Source organism: Mytilus californianus, unplaced genomic scaffold (genome assembly GCF_021869535.1).
Source record: "Mytilus californianus isolate M0D057914Y unplaced genomic scaffold, xbMytCali1.0.p SCAF_6, whole genome shotgun sequence".
NCBI classification, from domain to species: Eukaryota; Metazoa; Mollusca; class Bivalvia; order Mytilida; family Mytilidae; genus Mytilus; species Mytilus californianus.
This window is the reverse complement of record NW_026262712.1, coordinates 81545875-81564739: the sequence shown is the minus strand read 5'-3', so window position 1 is coordinate 81564739 and position 18865 is coordinate 81545875. Positions and strand designations below refer to the sequence as shown.

The 18865-nt window shown below is 31.4% G+C and overlaps 1 protein-coding gene across 1 annotated transcript in view; it reads right to left on the bottom strand.

The window, feature by feature from the left end:
• Positions 1-17163, bottom strand: part of LOC127705795 (uncharacterized) — a 74470-nt gene extending 57307 nt beyond the window's left edge. Inside the window, exon 1 of the mRNA XM_052210143.1 lies at positions 16951-17163. Coding sequence (XP_052066103.1) covers positions 16951-17068 — 118 coding nt within the window. The 5' untranslated portion in view covers positions 17069-17163. The remainder of the gene's footprint in view (positions 1-16950) is intronic.
• Positions 17164-18865: the final 1702 nt, after the last annotated feature.

Below are 18865 nucleotides of genomic sequence, written 5' to 3'. Positions count from 1 at the left end.
AACGATGTTTAACAACTGAATATTTGTACACACGCTTGTTTTCAAATTTAGTTATCATGCAAAATGTAATCTGAAATTCGAACACTATACATGTTAACTCACACTTATTGTCTTTTTCACTGTCTAAACCAATCAATGAAACGTTTCATTTCAATGACGTTTAACTTTATATTCATCTGAATACAGATGAAAATATCTTTTTTATAAATTCAAGTGTAACAAAAGAGGGACGAAAGATACCAGAGGGACAGTCAAACTCATAGATCAAAAACAAACTGACAACGCCATGGCCAAAACTAAAAAGACAAACAGACAAATAATAGTACAGATGACACAACATAGAAAACTAAAGACTAAGCAATATGCTTTGGTAAAAAAATCTTCAAAATTAGATTAATGGGACATGTAAAGACATGATAAATGCCATCAATGTTTACCTTGTCAATATCCGTAGTTGTTTTGTAAATGTAAAGTAGAATGTGAAGTGATTTTTATTCTGATGGGATTGAATGTGTTACTCTTATTGCAAATTTGTTTCTTTACAGCTTTTACAAATTGCTGTGTATTACTTAATTCAATAAAGACCCAACATAACACCGCATTACAGATATTGTAATCAATAGCTGCAGATAATTAGACAACATTATTCCTCTAAAAGATTAAGATTTTCTAATTAACCCAAACTATATTTCAACTTACACTTATTCAATCCATCGTTTAAAGTGTCAAAAAAAATAAGGATATGTGGTATGATTGCCAATGAGTCAACTATCCACAAAATTTCAAATGAAGTGTATGTAAGGAGTTATAGGCATCGTCTAGCTTTCATCAATAAGAAAAACCCATACCGTATAGTCGGCTATAAAAGGCACCGACATGAAAACTATGAAACAATTCATTTGAGAAAACTAACGGCCTAATGTATAATAAAACAATTTACGAAAATCAAATATGACAGACATGAACGAACGACAACCATTGAACTACAGCCTTCCGACTTGGGACAGGCACATATTGAAAGTTGCGGGGTTAAACTAGTTTGCTGGCGCAAAACACTCCACCTAACATGGGACAGTGGTGTAACAGTACAACTTAACAACAAACTATAAATTGACGAGAACAAATTAACTCTAAATACATTAGGTATGTGTTGTAATTGAGGCCATCCGGGATAAGGTTGGGAAAATATTCGACTGCCACTGGAAAATGAGGGTATATTGGATAGGGACAGAAATTTGGCCTTGTAACAGGTCTCCTACGGACCCATCAAAGAGTTGTTGTAAGGGTTCTTAACGTGCAGAGAACGTCGTATTCTCTTCACACAAGACATCGAATTTAAAGTCCCCATTTTGACCGGACGTGGCTGCGTACTTGATAAATCCCGCACAGCCAAACGGACGCCCCACTTTGGCAAGGGTTTTACTGCCTCTCGGAAGAAGACTTATAGTGACCATATTTCTATTCCTCAGTCACCCTTGGGGAACAAACTATAAAAATCAGTTGAAAAGGGCTTAACTCTTCAGATCGATACAAAGCAGAATACATCTAACGAAATCACAGACCGAACGTGGCAGCGTATCTATACATCCCAAAACAAAAGTGATACTAAGTAAAGATCTGAGAGTACTCGCAGTTACTGACAGCTAGTTCAAAGCCAATAACAACTCATAAAAAAATCATGTATCTAAGACTAAAATATAAATCAGTACACATCCAACATCCAATGGATTTAGTGTAAAGACGTCATTTACAGTCAGAAAAAAAGCATATTTTGTAATTGCTAAATACTTTGATAATTAATTTGAAGAAAATCGCCTTTGAATATGAATGTAAACGTATGTCTTCATTGAATGCATAATGTATACGAAAAGGGTATAGGGATAAAAATTACAAGTTTTTTCGTTTGCAATTCCCAAATAGTAAGATTTTAACATTGAAAAGGTTATTATTATAACGTGCAAAGTGAAGAAAAGTAATATTTAAAATGAAATTTGCATATAATGTAATTAAATATTAAATATCATGAATTTATTATTAATATGATTCTAGGAATCATTATTGAAAAGAATTCAGTGGGATTATATAAACGATGATTTATATTTGATTTACCTTACGGCAAAACTTGAATGCTGGTCTATGTTTTTAATACATGCTTGATTGATAACATTAAACAGATAAGTATTCTACAGCTTACAAAAAGCTTACTTTTTGTTCCATCTAATCATTCTACAAAATTAAAATGAAATTTTATTTTTAATCAAAATACGCTTCTTGTTAAAGAAGATTGGATTGGATATATTAGGGACTAAATTTAGACTTAGGGTTGACTCTCTATCTCTCATGCTTTATCATTATCAAAGTGCAAACACTAAGTTACAATCATTTTCTATTCTAACAGCGTACCATACATATTTTTCGGACCATAACAGTATTTGGACCATACGCATATGAACATGGCGATATGCGTATATACTCATATGGTCCGACCATACTCGTGTGGTCCGGTTAATTAATACGATAGACGTTGAAAAAGTGTTCCATAAATTTAGAGCTTCTAAATTGAATTTTTTTCTTATTAATTCAAATTGTAATCTTTGTTACATGATTAATTAGACGAAGTGAATTTTACTTACAAGTAAGAATTATAGTAAAACCATTTGTTCATGGTCATTATTGATTTGTCCTTATATTTGTACGAAACGCAATTTGTCGACTTATAACAATAATTTCAAGAAATATCTAAATTATCTGTTGAACAAGAAGTCAATTGTTTGACTCACAGGAATTTTGGTCATTGAACCCTCTTTTTGTTTTCTTTTTTAAATTTATTTTGTTTTTTTATATTAAATTAAGATTTCTTAGATATTTCAAATTGATTTTTATTTAATGTGTTATAGCTCCTATTGTTTCTGAAATAATAATCTAAACACTTAGAAAAAAAAGATCCATGCCCCAAAACGCTTGTTCTTTCACTTGCGGACAAAAAATTCGACTAGATTCTAGTGGAGGCATGATGACAGATACACCATGATTCAGACAATATGTACAGGAAATCAGTTTGTAACTCGTACGCGTTTGGGTTCGGAGAATAAGAATGTGCCTTTGTCAATGTAAACATCAAACATAGGCAAAATAGCCATAAACAGATTATCAATAGTCTTTCAAACTCAAGGTTGTTTCTCGGCCACATCTCATCTCAGGTATGTCGCTCTTTGTTGAGATTGTAGCTGAGAAACACCCTCTCGTTTGAAAAATCTTCCATAATCTCTAATTATCTTACGCAATAAATAGGTCATTATTTTCGTCCCTCCGACAATAGAATAATCAATTGTTTTAGATGTTCATTACTCAAAGGGTAGTTCTTGCCAATTTCAATTCTTCAAACAGCATTCAGTTGAAAAGACGGGATATGTTACGTATCCACTTACAAAAAGAATCAAACTCTACATGTATTATACTACCAAATTGTCCAAACATTTTGCCAATACGCTGAGGCGTAATTCGTTATGTACTACTTTTAAGGTTCTATCCTCGATTGTCGCTGGATAAATAGATGTGAGATAATATTAAGTAGACTAATACCAAAAGGTACAATTTAATAATAAAGAGTTTAATCTGATTATATTTTTATCTTGTCAAATAGACAAGATATGATTCATTTGTAATGATCAACTGGACCTCGAAAAAAGGTAAAATAAAACGCAGTAGACAAAAATAATCTAAATGTTCGCATACGTGCATACATGCTGCTATATGTAGAAATATGAAAGGCCTGCATACTATATTCTGGTACAGTAAGCGATTCTATTTAGCAGATTATAACAAAATTATAATTGTCAGCAATCGGTGACATCTTTGTACTGTGTTCTTGAAATGAAAGTATAATTGGCAATCATACCACATATCCTTATGTGTATATTTCAAAATAAAGGTGATATTATTTTCTAATTATACGATGATAAATGAGGTTTATCCAAAAGTGCACGAATTGAATTCGAGAATAGGATTACATAATATTTTGCTTGTATTAATAGTTTTCGTTAAATAAATTCTAAAAAGTAAAATAACACAAATACCGAACTCCAAGGTAAAGTCGTTTATCAAATGGCAAAATCATAAAGCTCAAACACATCAAACGAATGGAAAACAACAGTCATATTTCTGACTTGATACAGGCATTTCCTTATGTCCTTACTTGACTGGTAGATTAAACCTGGTTTAAAAGCTAGCTTCACCTTTCAGTTGTAGGACAGTCGCATAGAATTCCTTGACAACAATGTGTGAGCAAAACAAATAGACATAATTGGTAAAAATAACAAACAATTTTATTTTAAAAATCAAAATCGTTTCGTTCGTCATAGATACTGGTACTGAGATAACCGCTTATGTCAAATTCGAGGTATAAGTCTAAAAATGAAGCAGAGGAACGCGTGTTTGTTGTTTCTTTAACTTCTCGTTCTGGAGGAAATATTAAAGGAATCTAACATTGACGTCAAATGACATTACTCATTATCACGAATGTCTCTGCTATTATCTTGATCATCAAGAGTGATTGCATTTTAAAAAATAATCAAGGAACAACAACCAATTTCTCATTCTCATACTAGGATAATATGAAACGCAACGCAAAATACAAATATATTTTGAAAGGCACCGGAGTTCTGTGTACTGATACAGTTAATATTTGATGAGATAATTAAATAACAAAGTGAACACCATCAACATTCAGGTTATATGTTTATGATAAAGTCAATGATATGAGGAAGTCAGAAGATTGGGTTTTGTTTTAGCTTACCTGTCTTAATAAACAAAATGCATGCGAGCTATTGCAATCAGCTTTTACCATTTTTGCATATTATTTTAAAAACTGAAACGAATAGACAGGAATGAAAACAACAGAAATTATCAGCAATTAAATCTACTAAAAAGACGATTCTTTATGAGAATTTCATTAAATTGCGATATTTGGATAATCTTAATGTGTCTGCCGATTATCCTGATATCTATTATAGATAGACAGAAACTACAGAACGACAGGAATACGGGATAAATATATATATCTACAAACATTTTAATAAGACAAACCATTAATTACGTTTTTATATGATATATTGCTCTAAAATGGTTATTTTGGTCAATTTCAACGTTAAATTGTCATATTTCTTGCAAACTTTAACAGACAAATAGAGAATACCAAGGGCACAATTAAAACCATCAATAGCAAAACAAATCGACAATACAGGATGTACAAAACACCATTCATCAATTATTTCTCAACAAGAGTTCTTGTTCTTGAATTGTCATTTGGTATAGGTTGTGTCAGCGTGTTTCCCCCATTATCTTAATTAGATTAAATTAATAGATAGATGCAAGCTGTAAAAATCTAAAATGATCAGCAATACAAAATAAACAAAAAAAAACAGTTGATTGAAACCATCAACGTGCTTCTTTAAGGTTTTATTTCCTTAAATAAGAAGTTTTAGGTTTGTATGGCTTTTATCTTAGACATGAGATAGACACAAACTGTCAACTGTAAAAATAATTATAAATTCAAGATATACAAAACACAAAAAAAAAAAAAACACCTGGCAATTGACTATTGGAATTGCACAATGTATAGCTCTCAGTTAAATGACGATTTTGATTTAATTTAATTTTATGGGAATATTGTCTAGGAAACAATAATTGATAGAGAGAAACTGTAAAACATGAAAACAACACTTTAGAATATGTATCCGTCCGAAGCGCTTTTCTGGATATGTCTTCATCGGGAACACCCAAAGCCGAATATTTGAAAGCAAAGTATATATAAGAACCAAAACATTTGAAGAGCTAAATGACCAAAATCAAAATTGATAGCATGTTTAATGCGATCTTCAAGGAATAACATTTGGCAGCAATGTCTGTAATATTGTATTGGCAGCTTTTGAAGAAGCTTTTGAATCTTCGTGTTTTTTTGGTAAATAATGTACTGGTCCTAGTACTGACAGTAAATGAAAATCAATTGGCCTTAATTTCATTTGAACGCACTCGAACAGCTGCATCATCGATAAAAGGGAATTTTTTCTGTACTTTATTGACTGTAAATAGATGACAATGAAAATCAAAATTACATATGTTTGCCCTGGTTAGAGTTTCACGATCGTCAGATATCCTCTTTGATGATAGCCTTTTGTTTTGAGATATCCCCTGTTTCTAGTTTTAGAATCATCTGAATTTTTCATTGTGCCAAGAAAAAGGATTCATATTCACATCAAGTCGAATAATGAATTCAATAAACAATATCATTGTTTTTACAGTATGAATTCATTCTACAAATCTTGCCTACACCATCGGACCGAGGAATCAGCAATAAATATTTGGTTCGCATGTCTGTACTGCATGACATCAAATACATTCAGAGTTATTCATTGCAATTATTTTCTTCCGGGTTGATTCTTAGTTAACAGAGGCGTATATTACTATTATAAGGTTATAATATGCAGGCTATGCAATGTAATCTTTTCATAATAGTAAATTACAATTCTTGATAGATTTGTAATGGGATATTGATGTTATATATTTTGTTTTGATGATATAAATACACTCTTGACAAATACAAATTGTAAAACAAAATCATTATGTATGAATTCAGTGTTAACAAATCAATATTACTACAATCAACGCGCACTTTGTTTACTGCCTCGAAACCACTATAAATTAACAAAACAATATCACTACGATCAACGCGCACTTGTTTTACTTACGTTAACAAAATTAAAATATTATAGGCAACGTTCAATAATTGATGAAATCTTATTGGAAAGTATCATACGTATAATTTAGGTGGGATTACCACTAAACTTCTATGATTGCTTATTATATCTTAATAAGTTTCCCTATTCTATTTATCTAAATAAAGCCCTTTTCTCATGCTCACATGTTACTTTCGTCCTTTGATTTTACATTGATTTTTCTATTGAATTTCTTCTTTGTCTTTTTTAGGTTCTCTTATTCTTTTCTCCTATGATGATGGATACAAATTTGTTCAATATTGTTTGAATGAGCTCTTTGATCGTTGATGACAAAACAAAAAAATCGAAAATTGTGAGCAGCCTAAAACCATATAAATCGTGAGAAACATGAGCTGTTGCTTTTTTTTTCGATCAAACATGGGGCGTGTGCCCTCTACTCCCACCCCCAGGCCCCCACTCCCTTCACCACCCACCACCACCACCACCACCACCAAGTTCAGCCATATATAACATGAATTATGAGCAGACAAAGGATTACTTCACATTCGGATATGTTAAAAGTAAAATAACAAAGATACCGAACTCAAAGGAAAATTCAAATAGGAAAGTCCCTTGTGAAATGTTAAAGTCAAAAGCTTAAACACATCAAACGAGTGGAAAACAACTGTCATATTCCAGACTTGGTACAGGCATTTCCTTATGTAGAAAATGGTAGATTAAACCTGGTTTTATATCTAGCTAAACCTCTCACTTGTATGACAGTCGCATAAAATTCCATTATATTGTAAATGAACAATGTTAATTTAGCGATGTTGAACATGTGACATGTGAAATATTTGTACATGCTTGTTTTCAGATTTAGTTATTATGCAACATCTTATCGTCAATTCGAACTATTTGGAATAGTAACTTGCTCTTATTGTCTTTCTTACTGTCTAAACCTATCAATGACACGTTTTCATTTCAATGACGTTTAACTTTCTTTTTATCTGATAAAATATCTTTCCCATAAATCAAGTAAGGGTAACTATAATTTTTGGAATATGAAATGTAAAGAAATGATTAAAGCATTCATCGTTTTGCTTGACAGTATTCATTGTTTTTTTTGAAAATGTAAAGTATAAAGTGAGGTGATTAGTATTCTGGTGGGATCTAATGTGTTACTCTAATCGCACATTTGTTCCTGTACTGATATTACCAATCACAGTGAATGACTAAATCCAATAACCCAAACGAAACATCACATTACAGATATAGCCCCCAATAGCTGCGGATAGTTAGGCAACATATTCCCTCTAAATGATAAACGTTTTTCCAGTCAACCCACAATATTTTTATCTGAACTTACTGACTCCATCGTTAAAAGAGAGGCGAAGGATACTAACGGTACATTCATCTCATGAGTCGAAAATAAACTAACAATGCCATTGGCTAAAAGAAAGACAAACAGACAAACAACAGTACACAAAACACAACATAGAAAACAAAAGACTGAACAACACAAACACCACCAAAAACTGGGGATAATCTCAGGCGCTCCCGAGGGGTAAGCAGATCCAGCTTCACATGTTGCACCCGTCATGTTGCTCATGTTAGTGCAAACCCGGTGATAAGTCTAATTCGGTAGGTCACATTCGGGGAAAAGAGGACGGGATTGTAGTTACGACAATTGGAACATATCCGTTGTCATCTGTGAAACGGATATTCCATAACGGTCAACCAACTCGTGATGGCGTCTGTAAAATTTACGAAGAGACGATTTCAACTTCACTACTTGGAACTCTTGGTTTGACAGCTTTCTTATGAGCATCAACCCTCTATCACGGAAATCATGATAGGAAACACAAGCCTTGGAATATCGTATAAACTGGAAATATATACTCCGTATGCAGGCGCTGTTGGAATGTTAAAACTGCCAAAGGTGATTTTTTCAGTAAACTCTTGATATTTAAGAATTTCTTACTGTAATCGTTATACCAAAAGTATAACGAATTAAATTTTTCATTTTCTCTTATTTGTTTGACACTTTTCATAGTCCCTTGTCTTATAATGAAACTATATGACGGTGATCTCGTGGAAGCGATCTCACCTCGAGTGCAATAGGCCATTGTTCCGACCATTGAAAGTTGGTATTGCTGGTCTTTGTTTATATCTTATTGTTTCTGCATTGGAATTAGTTCATTATTTGTTATTTGATTGAAGTTTTTTAAACTGGATGTAACTGCGAAGCAGCTTATAAATTTAAGTCTTATGTTCAATGTAAATATACGATATTTAAATCTTTAACAGGAACATTTAAGAAAAATTCAATCGGATATCAATTGCCAACTTTGATAATGCTGGATAATTCGATATTTTCTTTATATAAGTAAACAAGTAAACGTTGGTCTTAATTGAATTGATTTCGTACAAAAAAAGATAAAAGGATAAAAGTTACAACTATTTCCGTTCCGTAGAAATTCTTAAATAAAGAGGTTTTTAATTTTCTCATCTAAGGACATGGGAAGAGTAATTATTATAACGTGCATAGTGCAGAAAAGTCATATTTAGAACAAAATTTGCATATTATGTAATCCTGCGGTACATATCATGAATTTATTATTAATTTGATTCTAGAAACCATTATCTTAAAGAGTTTAAAAAGAAAATTTTCATCTAATGCGATTATATAGTTTCTTTGACTAAACGAGGATTTATTTTTTTATTTATCTTACCACGAAACTTGAATGCTGGTATATGTTTTTAATGCATGTTTGATAAACAAAATTGAACGGAGAAGTATTTTACAGATTGTCTTTAGATCTCGTTACTCTTCTAAATGGAAACGAATATTTTACTCTTATTCAAAATACGCTCCTAGTTAAAGAAATCTTGCATTTTATTCGAGAAAACTTTTGAATTTATATCTTTCGTTATTCTTTATGATTTTTTTATAGTTTAGTTTGTTGATGATTAAGCATTGTGGCGTAGGACTGCGTATGTTGGAATAGTGTTATATTTCTATTTGTTCTATTTTTATTTCTATTACTGTAACTACTGTAAATTTTTTTAAATTGTTTAATGTTGTCGTTACATGTCTTATAATCTATGCATTATAACTTTTTTATATTAAGGAGTGGACTTTATAAATTGTGATAACTTTTGTGTGGTCCTTTTTGTTATACGTATAGCAAATATAACATGTTTAATTGAAAGTCTACATATTAAAACATTTACTGTGCACCAAAAGCCCTTGCGAAAGTGGGGCGTACGTTTGGTTTTGCAGGATTTATAAATTCTTATCCACGTCCAGTCACAATGGCGATGTGAAATCCGGTGCCTTGTATAGAGGGAGTGCCACGCTCTTTCACGTTAAAAAGCCTTGCAACAACTCTTTGGGGAGTCCGTAGGTGGCCTGTTGCAAGACTCTATTTATGTCCTTATCCAACTTACCCTCATTTTCCAATGGCAGAGCGAATTTCCCGCCCTTCATACTGGTCGATCCCTATTACATTATCTATCTATTGAATGAATTTTTAATTTGTGTTCGTCCTTAACATGAATGAAATAATTGCCACTGAACATTTAAAACAAAACAATCAATCTATAAATCAAACAGTGAAGACCATAAAAATGAGATCAAGGTCAGATGAAACCTGCCAGATGAACATGTAAACCTCAAAATCATTTCATACACCTAATACAGTTTAACTATTGCTTATAGTATCTGAGATTCGGACCTGACGATAAAACTTAACCGTGATCACTGATCCATTAAACGAGTTCAAGGTCGGATGAATCCTGTTTGACGTGCAAGAAGACCTAGGAAGGATTCCATATATACCAAATATTAGTATCCTGTTACTCATAATAGAGGTTTCCCAATTTTCGACTGTACAAACCGAAGTACGTGGGAGCCGTCATTAAACTTTTGAAATAATTGATGTATTCACTTAATGTCGACGTATGCTTTTATGAATCATTATTAAACGTTTTTGGAGGATTTTAAGCTGCAACTTGGATTTAATTTTTACGTGAATATTCTTCGTATTGATAGCAAAAAATAATGTGTGTAATCAATTATGCTTTCAAGTAACCGTTACAAGTAACCGTAGCACGAACGGTTTGTAATTTTTGTAATTAAGATTTATTTCCCTTAAAATACCAATGGCAAAACCAAGCTAAAATATAAACAACATTTATAATCTATCTGATTTTCACCTGTTATATTATTATAACAACATAACATAAAAAAAATAAATAATTTACTAAGAAACTTGTACAACCACTGACACCAAAAGATGTCTGCGTTATTGTAGTAAATGCATTAACGAATAGACTGTTTTATAACAGGTCATGCTACCATATATGATAAAATGTTGTTGTTTTTAATACAATATAGTTAAATTAGTACTTCCTATAATCAAATAGATGGAAACGACACGGAATGAGCTAATTTTGTTGATTTGTTCTTATATTTCCTAGACTTTATAATACACAGGGGGTAAACGAGAAGTTGTTGTGATCGTGTTGTTGTAATCCTACACAAACTAAATTTTTAAAAATTTTCATTTGCTTTGAAACTGCAATTAACAAATGCCAACCTAGTACAAAAAAGTATAATAAAAATACCGAACTCCAAGACAAATTCAAAAAGGAGAACCACATAAAGCTACTTTTGTATAAAATCATTTTTGTAAATTTGTCAAGTAAGAATACCCAGAAATTAAAATGAGTTTTGATCCCTTGGTAGTCTTAAATGCAACAATTTATAAACGCATGTATTTCAATATTCTATTAACATATGTCACATCAATATACATCTAACTGAGAGACTCTATTATCAGATTTTTTTTATAAAGCTTGGAATGACCTTCCTATCCTTTTTTTGTATAAATATTCAAAATTTTGCAAGCAAGTGACAAATCGTAGTTTAGGGCAATCTGCAATTTGAGAAAACGTAAAGAATGTAACCCTATGTTGTCATTTAATCTTTAGCTAATCGATTTGTCCCGTAATTCTTTCTTTTGGCTTGATAGATGTGTTGATAAAGGTTATAACTACACTGCTGTTAATTTCATCTTATATTTTGGCGAATATGATATCGATACATTTATATACAGTTTTAAAGACGACTGTATTGTAATCATGTACACTAGTTTTCTTGGATGTGTGTAATCAATTATGCTTTCAAGTAACCGTTACAAGTAACCGTAGCACGAACGGTTTGTAATTTTTGTAATTAAGATTTATTTCCCTTAAAATACCAATGGCAAAACCAAGCTAAAATATAAACAACATTTATAATCTATCTGATTTTCACCTGTTATATTATTATAACAACATAACATAAAATGAGGTTTCGAATTTATTGGGTAAGCTTTTAGAAAACATACACAAAAATGAGCCATTTTAAAATACAAAATTAACCTCATTAATAGTGTATTTTTGAAGAAATCGAAATAAAACCATACGCACTCTCGTTTTAGCCAGCACACATATTATGATACGCCTATGGAAGTATCTCTAATTTACATATAGATCATAAGGGTGATCAAATTTCATGTTTAATAATCAGTATCAATTGTTCGCATTCTTTAATGCAATTAAATGTTATAACTTATCTACGGTGTTCATTTTTTTTTTTTATCTTAACCATTCTTACAGTTTTCTGCATGTTCACGAAAATCGTCTTACACATGTATGCGAAATGTAACCAATAATAAAAGTACGATGAAATGGTCAAATTAGAAGATACGCTAATAAACTATTTCAAGAACACGAGTGTCAGTGCAATTTACTATAACTATGACAATGTTCTAGTTGGTTTTTTATTCAATGATTCTAGACATTGGAATTTGTGTTATCGGCAATAGAGATGTAGATATTTATTTTTTCAATATTCTTTCAGTTTTACTTTTTAGAATGCATTTATAGAAACAAATCTTCAGTTATTGATAAAAAAATGATGAAAGGTGTCCATTTCTCACTCAATATAAAATCCAAGCTCTCTCTCCTTTTCAAGAAAAAAGTATCCTATTGTAATGATTAAAATAGATTACTTATATAATATCTAATTTTAAAATCAGGCAAGAACTAATGCGAAATCAGACAACTTTGTCATGTTAACGTATATAACCAACTCCAGTAACACAACGTGTTACAAAAAGTCTGTCATAGATAGTAAGTATCTCAAATTCTGTTTATACATGAGAAAAAGTAATATTCTTTTCTTTTTTCTCTATATATAAACAAATTGAAAACAATACCAAGAACAAACAGAAACGCAAATCTATATTTATAATCGAAAGGCCGGGTCAACTCAGTTCGTGTAAGGTCTGTTTGATTCATGCACTCGTGCACTAAATAAATAATCTCATAGAGATTAACAAACGAAGCGTTCAAGGTACCGTGAAATCGTTATCAAATAAAAAGTTTAGGTAGATTTTGCTGATATGGAATTCGATATCTTTAATTTTATCATGATGAATAAAAAAATTCCGACATTAATGATACCTCCAAATCAACACTAACGGTTGAGTTACGTCCCAACCGTAACTAATAGGATAATAGCAAATCGGGAAACCTCTAATAAAGGAGTAATTCACAAGAAAAAAAGATACAGTTTTGTAAGTAGCAATGAAAATAAGGACAAGGACAATGGACATCAATCGACAGAAACTACGTTTCAAAATGCATCTGTATACAAAGTTTGAAGTATCCAGGTCTTCTACTTTCTGAAATATAAAGCTTTGTACAAATAGTTAACATTGTCTCCGCCGTCGCAACCGCGACGCATTAGCATCCGTAAGTCTCGCATTCCACGACCTTCGTCAAAAATAGAGAGAAAAAAAAAGTGGAAAATGTATCAATGAGATGGAAACCAAACAACTATAGGCAACACAACGAATAACGAGATTTCAACACATAGTACGTTAACGTTGTCAAACATAGGCGATCAATTTAATAAAATGCATAAATACATTGCACTAAATGCCTAGTAGAATGAATGACAGTGTTATATTTTTAACGTTCTAAAAAATACTGTGCGACTTCAATCGTGCCACTACAGTATATCTTATTAAAAGTTAATTTACTAAGAAACTTGTACAACCACTGACACAAAAGATGTCTGCGTTATTGTAGTAAATGCATTAACGAATAGACTGTTTTATAACAGGTCATGCTACCATATATGATAAAATGTTGTTGTTTTTAATACAATATAGTTAAATTAGTACTTCCTATAATCAAATAGATGGAAACGACACGGAATGAGCTAATTTTGTTGATTTGTTCTTATATTTCCTAGACTTTATAATACACAGGGGGTAAACGAGAAGTTGTTGTGATCGTGTTGTTGTAATCCTACACAAACTAAATTTTTAAAAATTTTCATTTGCTTTGAAACTGCAATTAACAAATGCCAACCTAGTACAAAAAAGTATAATAAAAATACCGAACTCCAAGACAAATTCAAAAAGGAGAACCACATAAAGCTACTTTTGTATAAAATCATTTTTGTAAATTTGTCAAGTAAGAATACCCAGAAATTAAAATGAGTTTTGATCCCTTGGTAGTCTTAAATGCAACAATTTATAAACGCATGTATTTCAATATTCTATTAACATATGTCACATCAATATACATCTAACTGAGAGACTCTATTATCAGATTTTTTTTATAAAGCTTGGAATGACCTTCCTATCCTTTTTTTGTATAAATATTCAAAATTTTGCAAGCAAGTGACAAATCGTAGTTTAGGGCAATCTGCAATTTGAGAAAACGTAAAGAATGTAACCCTATGTTGTCATTTAATCTTTAGCTAATCGATTTGTCCCGTAATTCTTTCTTTTGGCTTGATAGATGTGTTGATAAAGGTTATAACTACACTGCTGTTAATTTCATCTTATATTTTGGCGAATATGATATCGATACATTTATATACAGTTTTAAAGACGACTGTATTGTAATCATGTACACTAGTTTTCTTGGACATTCACAATATTCTGGATTTCTGCAATACTCATGAAATACGAAGACTTGATTAATATCGTGAAATTTGATAAAATGTAAAGGACTGTTTGGCCATGACCTTGTAGGTGAAAAATTGGACATAACAGCTTAATCAAAGTGCTGATGTACAGTATACTGTTTACTCGGACAATTGATGAATTATTCATAACGTTTTCCATTTCAACATAGATCTGCTAGGAAATACTTGGAGTTGTTTTCTTGCGTCCATAGTCATCTACTGCATGCATTTTAGCATGAGGACAAATAAAGTAATTATTTAATTTTGTACGTTCTGACGGCACAGAGAGTATATTGAATATGATCAGACGTGTTTTCTTGCAACAGGACACTAAAGACTCTCAAGACTTGTTTAAATGGTTCTTTACATGCCAAGTGAGTAGCATAGTCCGAACAGTAAGATACCGAATCTAATGTATTTTATCGCTTGTGTCTGTGTAAAGAGACGTCCTATCCCTCATAATGAGTTTTTAGACTGACTGGAGAGGTACAGGCGACCATAATTATTTCTAAACAAAAAAAAAGCTTGTTGCTGTCACCAGTATGCAGTGCTTCTTACGAAAAAAATTGCTTGACATTATCACTTTTCCTTTTTTTTAGACATTTTTAGAGTAGGCCTTTTTTAAAAAAAACAGTTGAAGAATTTGACATAAGAAATGAATTCAAGTCAGATTTATTGAAATGGTGAATCCAAGGTAGCGTTTTTTGCATATACAATGCATGTAGCTTCTATGCAAGGATTTATTTGCAGTTCAATTTATTTGTAATTAAATAACTATTCTGTTAAAAAACTAAATTTTGTTCAGCTGTATATATATTGAACTCGTATTCCACATATCATATACTAATAATTTGTTCAGTTTAAAGAAAAAGAATAAGCATTAGCAATAGTGAATCATGGGAGTATAATGCCTTCATGGTATAATCTATAGAGTTTGATGTTAAAGAGTATAAGCATTAACATTGGCATTGTAATGTGCTATAATTTTGATAGTTTATTGTAATACGTCGAAGTTAACACCATAAGCTCTTTGTAATTAGTGGTGCCTAATCCAACGAAAATGTAACAAGCAAATTGGAAAGTGTGCGTAACTTCATCCAAATGTATATTATATTGCGTTGTCTTTTATGATTATTTCTTCAACAAATCATTACATATAAAACGTTAAGCCTGTTACCGAAATATTCAGTAGCGTATTATGAAACATTAGTTGTTGTATTTGTTGTGTGATGTTTGATGTTGTTTTTACCTCTTTATTCAGGGGGAGTTATCCTGGCTTTAAATAACAAATAAAAGACCATAAATTCAGGCAATATTCTCTTGATTGTTAACCTGTTTAGAAATTCGGAGTTCCCTTCCCTTTTGCTTACAACATGAGTAAAACTACTAAAGTATAAGCTTTCATTCCCTCGTGGTTATCCGTAAAAACCTAAATCATGGATTTTAAGTGAACGCGTAGTGATTTAAATGATCATAACATATATCACTACCAACGTCCCAGCAAAAACCCACACTACACACATTTTAACTATTCAAAAAAGTTGTGAACAAAATGAACAGAGGTTATAAAGATCACACCAAATTCTCATAAACCAAAAATCATTAAGATATGACACAAGAAAACAACGTGCAGGTTTCTGGCTTGGAACAGAAACAATGTAAATTAACATGCAGCGGAGTTAAAATAATTTTTTTTCGATCTTTGCTTTTTCCTTTAACATCAATCAGTGTACCAACAGAAAGTACATAAAACATACTATAGAAATTAACTCTTTTATAACGGTATGAAAGAAAAAAAACAATAATAAACAATACTGTACTATATTTCAAAGAATGGTCACAGTTACTGAAAACAAACTCAAAGGGCCTGCTGATATACAACAAAATATTAAATCTATAAAACAAAACCGTTCTAAACTCGGTTGTTCACAATGCCCGACATAGTACCGCGTGTCGGACTACTAATGAAAAAGCCTATTATACAACTATCATGTCTAAAATAAATTCTTTGAAGTATTTCCAATTACAATTTTGTACAAAAAAAAAAGAAATCAATCTATATTCTAACGGAAACTATATCCACTTAGTTTTGAGGATTCATGATAATAAAAAAAATATTCTTATTCTTATCATGAATCCTCAATGCGAATTAATAAAAATTGGAAGATGTAAGAGGATTCAAAAGGAAGAATGTGTTCTTACCTTTTGATGCTGAAATACACAGGAGAACAGTATTCAAAATACTACTAATAAAACTAACAACAACAATGTTCTTCATGATTACACTGGATGCTCTGTCTATTCTTTTTCTCGTTGCCATTTTCACTTTCAGTTAAATCCTTGAACTGGAAGTATCTACATTGAAATATTTCTTTTTTTTTTAATCCATTTTCAAATTAAAAAAGTATACAGTTGCACCATTACTACTTCCTACCCAATGGTATCAATGCAAAAGTTTCTACTATTTAAGATCGCATTGATTAAGTTATTATACAAATGACTGACCCAACACAGATAAAATAAGTAATAATCAGGCTAGTTACTGTCGAGTATTACATAGTTTTAGAAGTAATCATTTCATTTCCTGGCGATAGCTCAACGTGTATAGAATTGACGATCAGATGTGAATTCATAGTACTTCTGCTTAAGCCGCTGACATTTATTGATGAAAATAAAACGATCGATTTAACAAGCCAATTCAACCTACAATTATGGTACATATTTTACAATCTGAGCAGATTAGTTCATCCAATCTGCTTAAAAATTGTGACACATGTTGTTGATGACAGATTTTGTAATTTTTTTTCATTTCTCATTAACCTGATATAAGATTATATAAATGAAATGGTGAAAAATAATCTAAGCAACAGTCACTTATAATGTTGAAGACGGTACACGAACCAGAACAATAGAGGACAAGAAACAGGCGGTCGGACAAAAGCAAACGTGTTCAATAACCAACACGACACGCTAAAATTTGGAAATAATCGGTCTCTATTAAAACCGTGAGTTAAATGATATGCTCCGGAAGGATAAGCATAATGCTATTTCTGCTCTTTGTGCGGGTTGTTTTCTCTATGACATATTCCCGTTTCCATTCTCAACTCTATATTTTATTTTACATTGAATACCCATTATATTGCCAAGTGACTTATTGTACGGAATTGTTTGTAATGGCTTAAATTGGTATAGATCAAATGATATACATGTATATGCCACTTTATGATTATTTCAATAATACCTGAATAAACTTAGACAACCAGTTCTCTCAACAACAATAAATCATTTCCATATGTACTAATGACATTTAACCATATGAAATAGTACCCTCACTATGTACCAATACTAACATACAAAATACTAAATATATTTAGAATAAACACAAAAGAACAAAAAAGAGAAGCAAAAAGGAAAGTATATCTACAATTCTTTTCATTCATCTTTCAGATAGTTCGTTGTCTAAACATATCTGCTAATACCTTATTTTACCTTATATTTTACTATGCGTATTTACATTTATAAAGCCCAAGTCCTATGTGTATTTCATTTTTAGATGAAATATGTTGGCAAACGTGTTTTCTAATGAGGTGAATAGTAATTCATAATACATTTAATGGCAATTTTACCCTTTTAATTTGAACAAACCCTTCCAGGATTGATTATAATCTTCCAACCACCCTTGTCTAAATTTATCTTTTAACTTTGACCCATTTGACATACGACAATCATTTATATTTTCTTAATGAAAAACAACCATCTATTTTCTAATACTACAACTGCTACAAATAATGTTTAATAGGAATATGGAAGTTGTTATCTACAGTCCGTTTCTATGTATGTTGGCGTTTGCTTTTGTTGTTTCTGTTGTTCCGTTGTTTTCCTCTTATAGTTGATGTGTTTCCCTCGGTTTTAGTTTGTTACTAGGATTTGTTTTTGCTAAATCGAATAATGACTACTAGTGTTAAACAGCGGTATACTACTGTTGCCTTTATTTATATAGACTAAGTATACCCAATAGTGTATTATTGTCCGTGTTATTAAAAAGCCGCATCAAAAGTTAATCAAATAACGAAACTGTTCTTCATAAATCGTTAATTTGGAGTCGACTGTTTTAATA